General features: G+C 40.2%; 1 protein-coding gene across 2 annotated transcripts in view; it reads right to left on the bottom strand.

The window, feature by feature from the left end:
- Positions 1 to 625: 625 nt before the first annotated feature.
- Positions 626 to 16,860, bottom strand: part of zc3h3 (zinc finger CCCH-type containing 3) — a 110,240-nt gene continuing 94,005 nt past the window's right edge. For both annotated transcript variants that reach the window (XM_015354297.2, XM_015354296.2), the window contains 3 exons: positions 8,126 to 8,289; positions 6,755 to 6,927; positions 626 to 904 (listed from right to left, as the gene is read on the bottom strand). In XM_015354297.2, the coding sequence (XP_015209783.2) occupies positions 873 to 904; positions 6,755 to 6,927; positions 8,126 to 8,289 (369 nt within the window). In that variant the 3' untranslated portion in view covers positions 626 to 872. The remainder of the gene's footprint in view (positions 905 to 6,754; positions 6,928 to 8,125; positions 8,290 to 16,860) is intronic.

Here is a 16,860-nt window from a genome sequence, read left to right on the forward strand (position 1 = left end):
CACCTGCAAGGAAGAGCAGGTGTCCTCTACCTGGCTTGCCAACAATGCCATGTGAATAAGCCACACAAGGCAGATTCTCCTTCGGCTGTAATTCATCCTTACCTGGGATCTCTCCGTCACAGAGATCAGGCACCTAGGGGTCACAGAGCTGGATGGAAATGTAAGTTAAGTGTTACTGTGCTTAGGATTTCAAGCAGTAGAGTTACCTCTCTACGGACAGTTCTGCAGACGTTTGGAAGAAAACTGTAACTGCGCACAGTAAGATAATTCATTGGGATCATTCAAGAAACACTGTGATATTGTGCTTCCTTCAAAATGCTTGTTGCAAACAAATCATGACCTTAACCTTTTTTACATTCTTGTGCTCAACTGAAAGCACAAAATTGATTTCAGGCAGTTTAATCTTTCAAGTGCCCTGTCGAGCCTTTTCTTCAAATGTACTTGTGATTATGAGTCCATAACAAAGCTGGATTATGTCTTTTAATTAAAGACCATCATTAGTCTGGTATCAATCTTGTTGACTCTCATTCGAACAGGTGTAGTGTTTGTGTTGTAAAGAATACATTTCTCACAGATCTACAGCAGGCACACATAAGAAGTAAATAAATCTCAGATACAATGCCAGTTTAATAGCAAATAAAATACACTTTATTCATGTTCCCAAATTATTCACTCTGATCTCTCACAGCATCCACAAATTAAAATTTATACAACTGCTTTGCCTTATTGCAGTTTGTTGACCTAAATAAAACTTTTGTAAAAAAATCTCATCTGTGTGTTAAAGTAGGGGACCCTGAGAAGGAGTGCAGGCAGATGTTCCTGATCTGGGGTGTCGACTGCAGGCTGGAGGCTCAGGCAGGGCTGGAGGTCTTCTAAAACCGAGGTTTGATCTGGAGCCTTTTTTCTGCAACAGCACAGAGCACAAGTGAGACTGGTGAGCAACATTCTGGGGGAACTAACTTAGAACTTCACGTGCTTATGAGTTTCTGAAAACTGTAATAATGCAAACAAAATCTATGAAAAACAAAAAAAGTATGTCCGTGCACAAACTGCATCCGTTTTACATTATCATTTAAGTTATTTGTGTCTTCTCCTGTTTAGCTTTTCATCAGTTCATCAATGCTGGATACAAACCTTTAACTTCTTTAAAATGTTAACCTTTCCCTCCAACACAGTAGAAGGAAACGGATCTGGCTTTAATTACAATATTTGGACACAAACACCCAAATCTGCACACTTCGGTTCAAGAGTATAGCACTGTACAGCACAGCATACAGCAGAGTACATATCCTTGTCAAGCACATCAGCAATATGCAGGAGAACAATTAAAGGACAAATATCTCGTTAAGGAAGTGAAAGTATCGTATACTGTAGCATGTATTTAAACTTTGACAAACAATAGTTATCAGTGATGTAATGGGCACTGGAACCACCAATTCACCACCTTTTGGCTAATTTATGTAATGCAGGAGAATTAATTTAGCACCTTTCTGTCCTTAATAAAATACCCGTACGTCAGACCACCCCCAGACTCTGTGTCTTTACTCACTCTCCCCATCCGGAGTGGACAGACGATGAGGCAGTGGCCTACCTGTCGCGATGTGCAGAGGTGTCATGTCTGGGCTTTTCTGCCTCCTCTCAGAGCAAACAACTGCTCTTCATTACAGCACTACCCACATGCATGACACCACCAAACATGTTGGGCAAACATTTTACTCTTTTACAGATTACAGCTAATAATGATTTAGGAAATTGGGCCTTGAATTTCAAGCCACACTCTATCAGGTTTTGAACCGATTTTAAATTTAGTTTTATAGTAACTTCCTGTTCAGGGCACCACTCCCGGCTCTTGGCTTTACTGAGATTTATGGATGTCTTGCTATCTGGTGCACACCAAACCAGCCCCCTGTGATACTGGATACCTGCCTCATGCCACACCACATGTTGCTCTTTTGTAAATTACTCATCTGACAGTTCTTCAGGGTCATTTATACCATTTTATGCATTTTAGGTATTTTATTTAAGATAAAATGAGCTTTGAAAACAATACAGAAACTAATTTTTGGATCTTATCAGCTATTTTCTCAAATGCTACAGCACAACAGACTAGAATACTGTAGGCTGAAGTAGTTCAGGTGGGTAGCTGTGTCAGCATATGTAGGCTGCAAAGGAAGAAATAATAGGTTAATTCCATGCTGAAAAGAGAAGAAAAGAGGACACCCGAAGAAGGCTTCACAGCCAAAACGTTGTTTTCTTTCTTCTCTTTTCAGCATGGAATAAACCTATTACTTGTTCCTTTACAATACTGTAGTACTAATAACTATTTAAGATTCAATTTTTCTATGAAGATTACCAGCACCTCAATTCTAATCGAATACATTAGACTGTGATTGTTGGTTTTCTCTATCTTATATTCAATGTTTGTGTAATGTAGTAAAATCATCAATTAAATAGATTTGCTCTGTTTCCCAAGATTTCCGGTTGCAGGTGTTTGATTATACTTGTGAAATTGAAACTACAGAAACAACAGGGTGTGCACTCTGCTGCACATTGAAAGCCAGACATGCTTGTAGCTGCTGTGTGGTTGGTTTTTTGGAGCTCAGGCAGGGAGGAGCTGTGAATGCAGTTGTGCAATTATGGGTACACCGGGGTCAAGGCAGCTGGAGAGACACACACGCAAACCAAGAGGGAACAGCGAGCACACCACATCCATGTCCGAGTGGAGAGGAGGGACTTTAACAGCAGCACAGGGCTCAGTTAATCTCTCATCTGTCAACCTGTCAGCAACACAGCTCCACTGCAGCCCTGCATCGTATGAGGGGCAATGCCAAAATATTATGCTGCATGATGACTATTAACAGCACAACATCAGTGTGACAGCTGTAGACAAATGAAATCCACACGGGGCTTCACTGCAAGTTCACTGCAAGGCAATCTAGAAATGCAGGTCTAGAAATGCAGTTGTGTTGTGGGACTATGACTTTAAAGTAGTTTTAAAGAACATCAGACTCTGAGATCCTCTTGACCAGTCACTTCTCCATTCTAAACTGACAAACTGAAAAAAATAATTTTGGAAGAATTTAGCACTACATTCCTACTTTGCTCAAACCATAAATGTAGTGAAGACACATTAATTGTACATAAAACAAGGGCAAATAGAAACAGAAATAATTTTTGAAAAAAGTACTTTGTACTTTGGTGCAAAGTACAGCAAATACCCTGTCACGGTAGCTTCTTAATTTGTGATCTGCCATGTTAAAACTGTGCATTCCTGTAAACCACTTGTTGACTACAGAATTTAACATCAAGAAGCCTCAGTTATCAACTCTCTTTTTAAGATGTTTCAGATTTGAATTTTAACGTGGAACTATTAAAATAAAAATATATTTGATTTAAATTGATGTTGCATAATAGGTGGATTTCACAGTATTTAGTATTCAGCACTGTCCGTTTCTTCTGGATTTTGCCTTTTTAGAGGTTAATTTGATGCTGCACATTGGTGGTGGTGGAGGGGAGTCCCCATTACCTGTAATGTGCTTTGAGTAAAGTGTCCTGAAAAGCGCTATATAAGTATAAGCAATTATTATTATTATTATTAGTTTTTTCCTCTTCTCAGTGTGGAATTAGTTGCTCCTCTGCAGCCAGTGCACACTGACCAGCACAAACACTCAAACATCCACATTATTTGTGTTTCATACTGTAGTTTGCTTTAACACATTATACCTATATAAACAGTTCTGTATGATAAAACCAATTACAAAGGTCCGAATAAACAAGGCTATTCCTTATCTCATATTACTTCTTAAATTACTGCACTTTTTATGGAGGTAGGGTGTTCATTGGCATCCTTCAAACACTCAGACGTGAAAGATCACAGAGCCTTTCTGACTAAGTGTTCTCAGAGAAGGTGTTACCAGAAGTCAAAAACAACAGGCAAAACAGTGAACTCTTTATTTTTTCTTAAAATGTCTAGTAGGTCTAGTTAATTCATTTATAATTATAATTCATTTATAATGGAGTAATACTTTTGTTCTTTGTGTTTCTTTTAGCTTTTATTATTTGTCCCTTTTTATTTCAACTTCATTAAAATGCCTAAGTAATTAACAACTCTATCTTAGTTCCATAGCCAAGTAGATCTAGGTGTGTCATCTGTAATACACTTACAGATGAAAAACCCACAACTCTGTTGGAGTGTGCATCTTTACTGCTGGTTCTGAACAGACTTATTTACTAATAGTTTCTTTTTTCTTTACAAAGAGGAGAATCTATCAAAGAAGATTGTAATCTATAAATTTTAGGCTAAGGTAAAAGACCTTAGAATAAATTAGATGTACTCTATACTTGTAGTAACAAATTATTGCTCAGGTTTGCTATATATTTGGTGTTGTAGTTGGATGGCTTTTCAACATATAGTTATACAACAGTGGTGTCATTTTTATTTTAAAAAAACATTGGGTTATATTTGTTAAATAATGATCTTAGTTATGAATGAGGGCAGTAATGTTATTTTTAAACCATTTACAAATAAAACCAACCCTATGCATCTCACTGACCAGTGCACTGGAGGCCAAATTAAGTTCATTGCTATATATTTAAAATATTTAACACAGATTTAAGGTTCAAATTGTAAACCTATGCATAAACAATACATAGCTATCCCCCTTTCCCTCATAACATTTGAGCAAGAACTTGCTAAACTATATTTCTATCAGGCTTGAACACTCCCAGTACTCAGTTATCTCCTCCATTGTGGACTAGTCGCCTCAGTGTATGTATCTAAATCAGTCAGGCTCAGGTCAATGCTTTGCCAAGAGACACTGCTGAAGAACAACAGAATCTGGACAGTTACATGTTTGTTCACACCAGATAGGGAATCTTTATCATAAGTCACAGAGAGGAGAACACACTATAAGAGCTGGGTTTTGAGGAGTGTTTTCCTGCAATTTATCTCACTTGAAACAAATGCTTTCCCATTGACTCTGGATGAAATGGGTTTGTTTCCCCAGTGAATTTCAAACATTTCGACAAGCCTGGCAAAGAAAACATCCTAATTGCCTCTTGATTGAAACTGCTCTTCTGCTACGCTCACTCTAATCTCTGCAAGGTTTTTTAAATATCATTTTTTAAGAAATGGGGAAGAACTAGATTCCCAGACAGTCCAGGGCATTAAAACCTGACGTAGAAAATGAAGTTTGGGTGGTTCTGCTCTCTCGTCAGTGGCATGCCCTGTGAGCTGTCAGACGAGGTGTGCCAGGCTCACTCTGCAAGCTGACAGGAACAAACAGCAGCGGCCCAGGCGGGCGTGCAACAAAAGACATCAATTACCCGTGCAGCTCCGTCCACATGTTTCTGCGTCAGCGCAGCTCCCCTCCCCACCCCAACTCCAAAGCCCCCCCTCCCCAGCCCAAGCCCACTCGAGTGTTAAGCATGCTCAGCGGTGCTGTTAAAAACCAGCACAGAGCATCTTCCATTAACGTTACGACCGTGAAATATGACAATAAAATGATGGCCGTATGGTGGCAAATTTGCTTTCCTGCCGAGTTGCTGGGGTTTAATCGCCGCTCGAGTGAGCAGAGAGCTGTAAAATGTTTACAGAACGGGTCGTTTGTGGCCATAAAATCCTCCTTTCTCTCCTAAACAAGGCGGATTGGAGCCATTTACAAACCCCTAAACGTTCATCCACTGAGCGGTGAACATCTGTTCCTTCTCTTAGCAAAGGAGAGGGAGGGAGAGGCAGATAGTGAGAGAGAGAAAAGCAAGCCAGTGAACAGCCCAAACACTTCTCCAGCAAATTACCGGAAATGGGTGCCTTCTAATTAAATTAGCACTCCTGCGAAATGGCCCTGAGATTCAAAGGCAGTTGTTGGCAATCAGAGTGTTGAGCAGCAGTTTAAGAACCTTGGCACCAGTTATGTGGCAATAAAGCAAAATATGGAAAATAAGATTGGCATGCCACAGTGCTCTCGGATATAAAGAAAATTGAACCATCGTCTTAACTGCTGAAGGTTTAGAGCTACAGGATTGGGGCCTGTAGGGGCTGGTGGAGAGCGAGGACAATGGTTTTTAGACCTGAGGTACTGAGTGAATATAAATTTCAATACCACTTTTAAAACATGGAGAGAGAAAACTTGTAATTGGGGGTAGTAGGTGTTCTTCTCCCATCACATTAGATTGTATGAGACAGCATGGGATTGAGGATAAAACTGAAGGATTCAGAAGGAAATTTAGTCTGGGACAATGGTAAGAGATGAGAGACTGAGAAAGGGAGGGAACAGTAAGGGACAGAGGGGACAGCTGAGGGACTGAGAGAGAGAGGAAGACAGTGAGAAACAGAGGAGACAGTGAGGGACTGAGAGGAACAGAGGAGACAGTGAGGGACTAAGCGAGGTAGGGAAACTGAGAAAAAGAGGAGACAGTAAGGGACTGAGAGGAACAGAGGAGACAGTGAGGGACTAAGCGAGGGAGGGAAACTGAGAAAAAGAGGAAACAGTGAGGGACTGAGAGGAACAGAGGAGACAGTGAGGGACTGAGTGAGGGAGGGAGACAGTGAGAAACAGAGGAGACAGTGAGGGACTGAGCGAGGGAGGATGACAGTGAGGAACAGGGATGCTAGGGAAAGAGAAGAAAATGTAACAGAGAACTATATCTTTAAATGAATAAAAACAGCACATGGTAGCATAACAGAAACAGCAGAGCAGCTGTCTCATAGCAGTAAACTAATATTTTACTACATTACATAGTGAAAATGACCTACCTGTTCCTTCTGTACCTTCACTCACAGGCACCTCCAGCTCGGTGCTGACTTCCGACGAGCCCGGTGAGGAGTGTAGAGAGATGTATGAAGGGAGCTTCTCAGGGCCTGAAGTGGCTGCCTCAGCTGGAGTGTTTTCTCCAAGTGCTGGCCCAGAGCCTTGGGCAGGACTAGAGCTGGAAAGGGCATGTCCACAGGCAACAAAAACATCAGATCACATATGAAATCATGCAAGGTTAAAATAAGCATTTTTATATCACAAGACAACTTTAGAAGATCAGGCACATTTATTACTACATCTTGGTCTGGCTGAAAACAACCACAGCCTTGTTTTCTTTATAAGACACATATTCATAATACTAAATTAACTCAAAGAGAAAAAAGACAGCAAAAGGAAAGTAATTTACTATAATGGGAGACAATATCAGTCTATTGCAGTTGAGCTTTGGTCTCTGATGCATAAAGTGTAGAATGACCATAATAATACTCTATTAATAGCAAACCATTACAATTAGCCTGTAGCTGCAGTGCTGATTGCTTAGTTACTAATTTTTAACCAGTTTTACTGAAGGGGGCTTGCTCAACACCTCTGTTCTTATACTCATAACTAGTTTAGTCTCTTTTACATGTGAATTTTAGGAGGATTTTTCACACAAGTCAAGGATTGCACTTTCAAATGTTAATTTGGAATACATAAGTTTTATATTTGCTACATGTGGATCTGAAAAGATCAATTTTGCAATACATGTTTGTGGGAGGACAGTCCATTTTTTTCCCCACTTTGGAAAATTTCCTATATACAGTATATAAAATACATCTTTACAACACCCAAAAATAGCACTTTATGCAAAGGGTACTGCAAAAGTGCAAGTACTGTCAAATACAGTGAAAAGCATAAGTATTGGGACAGTTATGTGGAATTGGCTGTTTTTGCTGTGTAATTAAGAAATTTGTAGTTCAGATCAAAGACTTAATATGAGGCAAACATACAGAATGTCTGCTTCTGTTTTGGGTATTATTTTGCAGCCATGTTTAACTGTTAGAAGAATGTTGTTTGTTGAGTTCATCCCCCACAATTCATGTGTTAATTCGTATCAGAACAAATGAACTTCAAGCTAATTAAGACAAAAGACAAATTTCAGACTTTTCACTGCGTGAGAACTTGTAACAGGAAGGGGACATCCTGCTGTGCTGTACCACTCCCTGCAGGGATGACAGGTGCAGGTCGTGGGGCACCTGTCCCCATATCCTCTTTGATTCCACGTCCAATGTTACGCTACTCAGGAGCACTGAGGTTCCTTCATAGCACAATGTCAGATGTTCCAGCTCCCACTGTCTGGTGCTCTGGTGGGCGGGTGAGGTATGCTTCCTTACCGGACCAGAGCCTCCTCACTCCCGGATCTCTGGGCGGAGTCCTCGGGCCGGTGGGGCCTGGTCCCCCTGGCGCGCTGCCGGTGCTGCAGTTTGCACTTGGCCCCATGAGGGCAAGCCCCTTTCTTGGTGAAGTCTGGGCACAGCAAGGTGTGCTTTTTCTTACACTGCAAAACACAGAGCGCAGGCTGGGCGGGTAGGTTTCAAGGCAGCGTGCAGAACAGTTCATAGAAGACCACAAGCGCGGTCAGCAAATGATTGATGATGATGATGTTAATGGCCTGGTGAATAACTAGCGCAAAATCTGTATTTCTATTGCTGTCAGTTCTACTGCTACAATACCAATCCCTACAATGCTGTAAATAATACATGTATTACAGCATAATGATCCAATTAATGCTGCTTCTAGTAATGGTGATGATGATGACGCTGATAAAAAAGCATCCCTCCTAAGGAATTCTAAGGATTGGAACACATGTGGTTTGGGATTCGGGAGCCCTGAAGGAAGAGTGGGACAGTACGAGTGTGAAATATTGGAGACTCGAGGAGGGTGTGTGAGCATGAGCCTACGGGCGAGTGCCTGCTTGAGCATCTGTATATAAATGTTTTCCGTAGGAGAGTTTGAGTGTGTAGAGTGGTGTCCTGATCACTGTAAATTGGCAGCCTCATTCTTGAGGAGATTCAATCCCTCCCACCTGTCAAGGAAGCTAATTATACACACCGGCGGTTGGGGGGGAGGGGGGGAGAGCAGGTTGATCCATAAAAAGAGAGGGGATCGTGTGTCTGGCAGCAGTGTGGAGTCCAGTCCTCCCCCTCACGAAAAACTCCTCAAATACCTCCCACCCGTGCATGGGGGGAGAGTAGTGACAGAAGCTGGAGCCTGACCACCCTCACCAGACCAGCTTAAGAGAAGCTTGGGCTTAGCACCCTGAGTCATACATTCATAAAACATTCAACACCATGCCAGCTTCACACCTGTTTTTGTTTCACTACAACAACAGCCCACAAAGTTGGCACACTGAGCTTCTGAGTGCTTATGCAATATTGCAATCCACTGCTTTTTGGATCTGGTGACATCTGAGACTTTTTACTAGTCAAAAACAAAAGTGTTGCAAGTTTTCTGCCCGAAAAAGTATTTTAATTATAAATTAATAAGTATTATAAGTTATAAGTTATAAATTATAAGTATTATAAATCGGAAAATATATCAAAACTACTGGAACCTTAACTGGTGAGACACATCCTTGCAGGATTTGCAAAATGTTATTTAATCTCTTAACCAATTACTCCCTACCAGGGCTAGATGAAGTGGTCATCACTGCATGGAAGGAGATGTTTCAGTATTTTAAACTGTCAGCAGACGCTGCTCCTCATTACAGCCACACAGGAAAACAATACACATGCTGGAAAGAAAGCTAAAACTAGGGAAATTCACATTCAATTAACCTCAATGAACAAGCTCTTAACACAGACCTCCGCATTCTTAGCAACTGTTTCAATGTATTATTTATGTTGAATTATTAATCATTTGATACATAAAATAATACATTAATGTATACTGGTCAAAAAAATTAAACCAAATAAACACTGGCTAACAAAAAAGCACAGTCCTCCACATTTTCATTGGTATCTGACAGTACAAAATTCATTTTAGTGGGGGAATATTCACAGTTCCATGGTAACACAAAGCAAATTCGAAAGACTTCGGAAATACTCCATTTCTCCTTTCGTAGCCCGTGTCTAAAAATGGAAAGTTCCAGACGTTACATGTGACGCCCTGGAAACCAAGCCAGCCCACGCGTGACGTCAGGGAAGCAAACCTGAGATGAGGACACGATCGGGAGCAATGGTGCCAACCCTTGGGTGTCCCTGCAGGTGGCTTGCTAGTGACCCTCACTGCTTGCGCTCGTGCCCGTGACATTCCAGAAACTGAGTGCCACTGACGCAGCCCAGCTCCTGCCAGGATAGTGCAGCCAACACCAGCAAACTGGTGCCCGCTTTCACAGCGTTAGGGGTGAGAGCTTGTCGCAATCGTACAGGTTTTTATTTTAATAACTGTTAACTACTCTCCACGTGCATAACCACGTGCAGTTATATTTAAGAGAAAAAGAAAAACTACCTTCTGACACCTGTGGAGTATTTAGCTTGATCTACATCTTTGATCTGGTTCCAATAACCTTTAGAAAATGGAGAACAGTGTTTGCTAAGAAGCAAAATATGTGAAGATTGATATCAGAACGCTGGTTTTATAAATCAGCTTCAGCTAACGACTTCACTAAGAATGAGCTTCCTCCACAGCGCAAGGACAAATCCAGCAGCACACGTCAGTGGCACGTCTGGTCACTGAGCAGAGATCAGGCCTGCAGGTGCAGGGCAGGTACAAAGCAGGAGGAACAGCTGACCAGGGCAGATTCAATGCTGATAGGTGACCTGCCTCTGAGGTTAGTGTGAGCTATTATTCTCCCTGCCTCCCCTCACTGACAGAGCCTGTCACTCTACCGTGTGGGGAGTGTGAGCTCTGCTGCTGCTTACTTCTGCACCTCAGTGTGTTATTAATTCTGGCACTACCCTGAAGAACTCAAGAACGTTTCTATACCATGTATTCGTTAATCAACTGGCTCACTCATTAATCTGTTCCTCCTTCCTACTCTGTTATAATCTGATGTGATTAACCACCCTTTATTTAGACAAGTCAGTCCCCTTTATTTTCTCTTTATTTAGAGAGGGCAGCTGAGAACATTTACAATGATGACCTTGCACCAGTGCTGCACCAGTGCTGTACAGAGTGAAAGAAAGGGAATGTCAATTAAAAATAACACAACAGAACGTGACAGTGGTAACAAGAAGCCATGCAAATAACATAAAAATAGACTAACATACTTTTAGGATTTACTTACTGTCTAAAGTCAATCCATTATCAGAAAGCTGGGCCTATCCAAGAAGTAAAGAGCATAAGGTACAGTAGGACAAATCCCTGTACACACGCTAAAGCACACAGGAACAGTGCAGCGGAGGGGTCAGCAACCTTTCAGAAGGGGTGTGCCAAGAGTAAACTAGTTTTTATGTTTTTCTATTCTACTGATATACTGAATATTCCTACTTACATTTTGATTAATAAATATAAATATACAGTGGATATAAAAAGTCTACACACCCTTATTGAAATTGCAGGTTTTTGTGATGTAAAGACAGAAATCAAGATAAATCATGTCAGACATTTTTGCATCTTGAATGTGACCTTGCAACCAACAAAATTCAAGAGAAAAACAAATAGATAATTATTAGGAAAAATAATTGAAATTAAAAAACCTACAACACCCTGGTTGCATAAGTGTGCACACCACCCCAACTAATACTTTGTGGAAGCACCTTTTGCACTTATTACAGCAGTAAGTCTTTGTGAATAAGTCTCTATCAACTTTGCACACCTGGAATTTGCAATTTTATCCAACTCTTCCTTGCAAAAAAGTTCAAGCTCCTTCATATTTCTAGGGGATCTCCTGTGCAGAACCCTCTTTAGGTCATTCCACAGGTTTTCTATGGGATCGAGGTCTGGGCTCTGACTGGGCCATTCCAAGACTTTGATCTTCCTTTTCTGAAGCCATTCCTTGGTTGACTTGGATGTGTGCTTTGGGTCGTTATCATGCTGGAAGGTGAAATTCCTTTTTATCTTTAGCTTTCTGACAGAGGCCAGCAGGTTTTGTGCCAAAATATCTTGATATTTGGAGCTAGTCATTATCCCATCTATCTTGACTAGAGCCCCTGTCCCAGCTGAAGAGAAGCAGCCCCAAAGCATGATGCTGCCACCACCATGCTTCACAGTAGGTATGGTGTTCTTTGGATGATGGGCTGTGTCGTCTTTGCGTCAAACATATCTTTCAGAATGAAGACCAAAAAGTTCTCCCTTTGTCTCATCAGACAATAAGACATTTTCCCACATGTTTTAGGGTGATTTAATGTATTTTTTTGCAAAATTTAGAAGGATTTGGATGTTCTTTTTTGTGAGAAATGGCTTCTGTCTTGCCAACCTACCCCATAGTGCAGAACACGGGAGATTGTTGTCACATGCAAGGAGTGACCAATACCTGCCAGAAATTCCTTAAGCTCCTTTAATGTTGCTGTAGGCTGCTTGGTAGCCTCCCTGATAAGTTTTTTCCTTGTCCTATCATCAACTTTGGAGGGTTGTCCTGATCTGGTCAATGTCCCTGTGCTGCCATATTTTCTCCACTTATTGATGATAGTCTTCACAATGCTCCATGGTACATCCAATGCCTTTGATATTCTTTTATACCCCTCTCCTGATCAGTACCTTTCAACAATAAGATCCCATAGATGTTTTGTCAGCTCCTTGCGGACCATGGCTACCCCAGTAGGATGCAACCACGAAAGCTTCCAGGAAATCCTACAGGAACAGCTGATTTTTATTTGGGGTTAATCAGAATCACTTTCATTTATGGCAGGTGTATGCTACTTACCATTGGACATGATTTTGAATGTGATTTGTTAACTCTGAACACAGCTACAGCTCCCATTATAAAAGGGTGTGCACACTTATGCAACCAGGGTGTTGTAGGTTTTTTAATTTCAATTATTTTTCCTAATAATTATCTATTTGTTTTTCTCTTGAAGTTTGTTGGATGCAAGGTCAGATTAAAGATGGAAAAATGTCTGACATGATTTATCATGATTTCTGGCTTTACATCACAAAAACCTGCAATTTCAATAAGGGTGTGTAGACTTTTTATATCCACTGTATAAATATATAATAATATTTAAAATTAATACATTAACATGCAGACAGAGGTTGTGTTCACCACACGCATGGTGCAACCCATTTTTCATCATGTAGTTCAGCGTTTTGACTTTTTCTGACAAAAATATTTTGATTGCATCAAGACAGTCCACAAAGCATGCCAAAACCTCCCCCCAGCTCAGCCAACAATTATGGCTGTGAAGCGGAATGTTCTTGTAAGAATTGTCCATCTCCTGAAGCAGAGCCTGAAACTGCCTGTGCTCAAAGCTGATTGAACAACAAGAAAATTCATTATTTTCACCACTGTAGATACATTCTTAAGCTCATAATTTGAAATCTTGACACAATGATTTTGCTGATGAATAACACCAAAGCTAAAGTGATCTGCAACGATCGTATGAAATCCTTCTGTTTTACAAGAGGCACCTTCGGTCATGATCTTTCCTCAACAGGATCAATCAACGATTGTGGTCATGGGTTCACCTGTAGCTATGCCATGCATGAGTTTTAGGCAGCACAAATCTTCTCGACTTCCTGACATCTGAGTCACAGTATGTTGTTTATATCCATGCAGTCCACGAGTGCAACACTAAATACTTTCATATCTTCTGGCGTCAAAGCCTGCTAACATTTTCAGGCATTTAATTTGTCCGTCTCAATTTAGCAGATACAGGTAAGCCCTTAATTCTAAAGATTACTGTGTCTTTCTTGGGAAAAAACATCTGAATAACTAAGAACAGCCTCTTAAATATTCCCCATCTGTAAATGGCTTTCCGTGTTTCGCAACACATTGTGTGATTTTGGAACTTGCTTCTGTAGCTTGATTTTAACCTACAAATCAGTAAAGGTGCTGCTTTATTATCCATACCTCACAAGTGCCCATTTGATAGACTCAGCCGTGTTTGCCTCTTCCTTGATATGCAGTAAACAAAACCCATGACACAGAGCACAAACTCCACCATCTTTATGGTGAGCAAGTCCATATTCACCTCTCAAAAAGGCTGAAATGAGTGAACACCCAAACTTTGCTTTATTGGCCACTGCCATTTTATCCAAAAGCATTTGACTTTACACTTAAGTGTAAAAAATGTTATCAACAATACGGATTGAGAGCTTCCCTGTGAAAGCGATAGGCTAGCACCTCTAAAAAAATGCAGTAAACAAAACTAGTGATCTTTTTTTTTTCATTGGGCAGCATGTTGTGGAGAATTACAGAGCAGTCATAGTTTTTAATGTTTTTTAAATTAATTTATTTGTGGCTTGTTAGCCACTATCATGGCACATGCTGTTAAAAATCCCGATAATGGCACATGTGCTGTAGGCTGCCGACCACTGGTTTGAAGACACCACTTAACCTTGCCAGCATGTCTACGTGAGGCAGGAGCAATGTGGACCACCTAGAGAACACTCACATGTGACATGGACATGGGAAAAACATTCAAACCCCTAATGTCTGCAATCAAACCCAGGACTCAAGAGTTATGAGTCACAGTGCCACTCATGAGTACATAATATGTCATAATAATTTATATTGGAGAAGTGTGAGGAAGTGAAAGATTTTCGATTTCCTTAACCATAAAAATATTTAAGTAACAAAAATCATAATAAGAGTTGAGATCTATTCTTTGGGACAGGTTCAGGCTATGAAACAAATGTATGCAAAAGCAATGGAAATTATCATTAAATGTATTGATTAAAAATATTAATGAAACATCAGCTTATTTTGAGACTCTGTGAGAATGGGAACTGTGTGTGCTGTGTTTTATCACGGTAGTTGACTGTGCGGGGCAACACCAGGGGAAAAGCATTAGTATCTGTGAGCAGGTACACTGGGAACACGGACCACTGAGGAAATTGGGAATCATCCCAGAATATATGCCTCAAACCTGGGAAATGCCACCTGTATAAACATAGGCTAACCCATTTCAATCACTGATGAGTTCTCCACTTCAATCAGTAATTGGAAAAGGCAGGATGTGACAATGGAAAGTAAACAAAAGCAAAGGAATAATAAATTAAAACAAAAAGAAAATTTAAAGTGCCAGTGAGAGGAAAAAGTTTAACAGCGTAAGAACAGTACAATTAACAATCCAATGGAAGAGCTTAGATTTTTAGAAAAAGCTGAATTAACGGTAAAAAACACCTCCCTCAGAATTACTGTGGAGGCATTCTGATACACAATTACCTTCCCTGAAGTCTTCAGCAACTACCTAACCACCTGTTTGACATACAAATAGGTATATGACTTAACAAACCTGCTTAGCAGAGGATTATAAATTCAGAACTACCTACATGGATTGGAGCAGAGGGATAGCTGAGACACCAGTAATGGAAAGTGTGATGAAAAGGGACAAACTTTGTGAAGGTGCAATTTTTTCCCTAACATTTCACTCCTAAAATATGGAAACATCACTTAAACTTGGGGCAGTTCTTTGTCCTATACACCATTTTCCAAACTGAATTAAAAATAGATCAGTTAACAGCAGTTTTGTTGGTTCTGCAGCACATACAGAAGATTGAGTATGTAAATTCACAGTACCTGCTCAGACCACACAAGAGCTACACAGTGAGAAAAACAGTTGGATGTCTGTTTAAATCAAGAACATGTGGAGCTGAGGCCCTTTCCAGTATTAAGTGGTTAGACAATGTATCATACCAAATGGAGGAAAGTTAGGCATAAGTTTAGAGATCCAATAAATGTTTTGGGGTCCTAATAAAATGGACAGGAAGAGCAGTGTCCTAAATCCAATTCAGTCTACTAATATCTCCATATTACTAACATGAACGGTAGTAAGACCTGAAACGTCTTTTCCAAGTGGGTAGGTGAGGGACAGCACTTAGCAGACAAAGAAAAAAAAGCCAAAACCAAAAAGGAGACACTGAACAGCACTGCAGTCTCTGGGCTGGGATGGGGGGTGGTTCTGCTAGAGAGCTGTTCAAAGTCTTTGATGAGGGAGATTTTTACACCTGCAATGAGACTGCAACAAGCGTGGCCCAGGCCAGCTGCTAATCCAATACATTTTCATAAAAGAAAGGAACATCTTTATACAAGACAAAGTTACAATTTTCCACTTGATTTAAGGAAGATCGCTAACTCTCCCGGGTCTATTAGAACCCTTTCTGCTCAATATAAAAGAGAGCATCAGCAGATTTTATATTATTGAGAAGGGAGAGTTAACCCCTGAGTTGCGAGCCTGGTATTTCTCCTCCTTGTTACAGACTGCCTGGATCAGCGTTTTTCCCAATATATAATTATAGGCTGCTATCCATCATATCAGGGAGAGTGCTTTTGTGGCACACCAAAAATTACAGACTAAGCACTTTCACTAATAGAATAAATATTAATATCTCTTCTTTTATATATTCTCATTTCAACTGGAATATTTAAATATACACCGACAGTGTGGGAATGCACAAACTGTTAGGAGAAGGAGAGAGAGAGAAACAGAGGAAAAAGAAGCCTTTTATGCTCTCCCAGTGTAGCTCACATGTGGGGATACAAGGACACTCCCTGAAAGAACTAAAGACAGAAGTTGTTATCCACTTGTCTTTACGTGTTTAAAGATTTATTACAAGGCATTTGAAAATCATGAGGGATTTTTTAGACTTTTGTTCTATTACAGTTGCTTGCAGTTTCCATTGGCATGATGGCTGTTAACAGCCCATTTAAACTTTCATTGTTAAATTAATTGATTTCAACTGGAATTAAAACATTTACAGTTCTATCGTTTTTTCATCACTTATTGACATTAAAATAATAATAATAACCTTGCACATATATTACTGATTTCTGTTCATAACCCCCAAAGAGAACAAGAACAGTACTGATTGGCAATAAGTGCTCATGGAAACAAATATTTTTTCACCCAAACAAAGGTCATAATAATGGAAATTAAGTAATACAGATAATTACATGGACATGCATTAATGTGGAAGGGTTTTCCAAGTCATAATTTGGGATCTGTAAGTAGTTTTGACTTTTCTG

Source organism: Lepisosteus oculatus, chromosome 6 (genome assembly GCF_040954835.1).
Source record: "Lepisosteus oculatus isolate fLepOcu1 chromosome 6, fLepOcu1.hap2, whole genome shotgun sequence".
NCBI classification, from domain to species: Eukaryota; Metazoa; Chordata; class Actinopteri; order Semionotiformes; family Lepisosteidae; genus Lepisosteus; species Lepisosteus oculatus.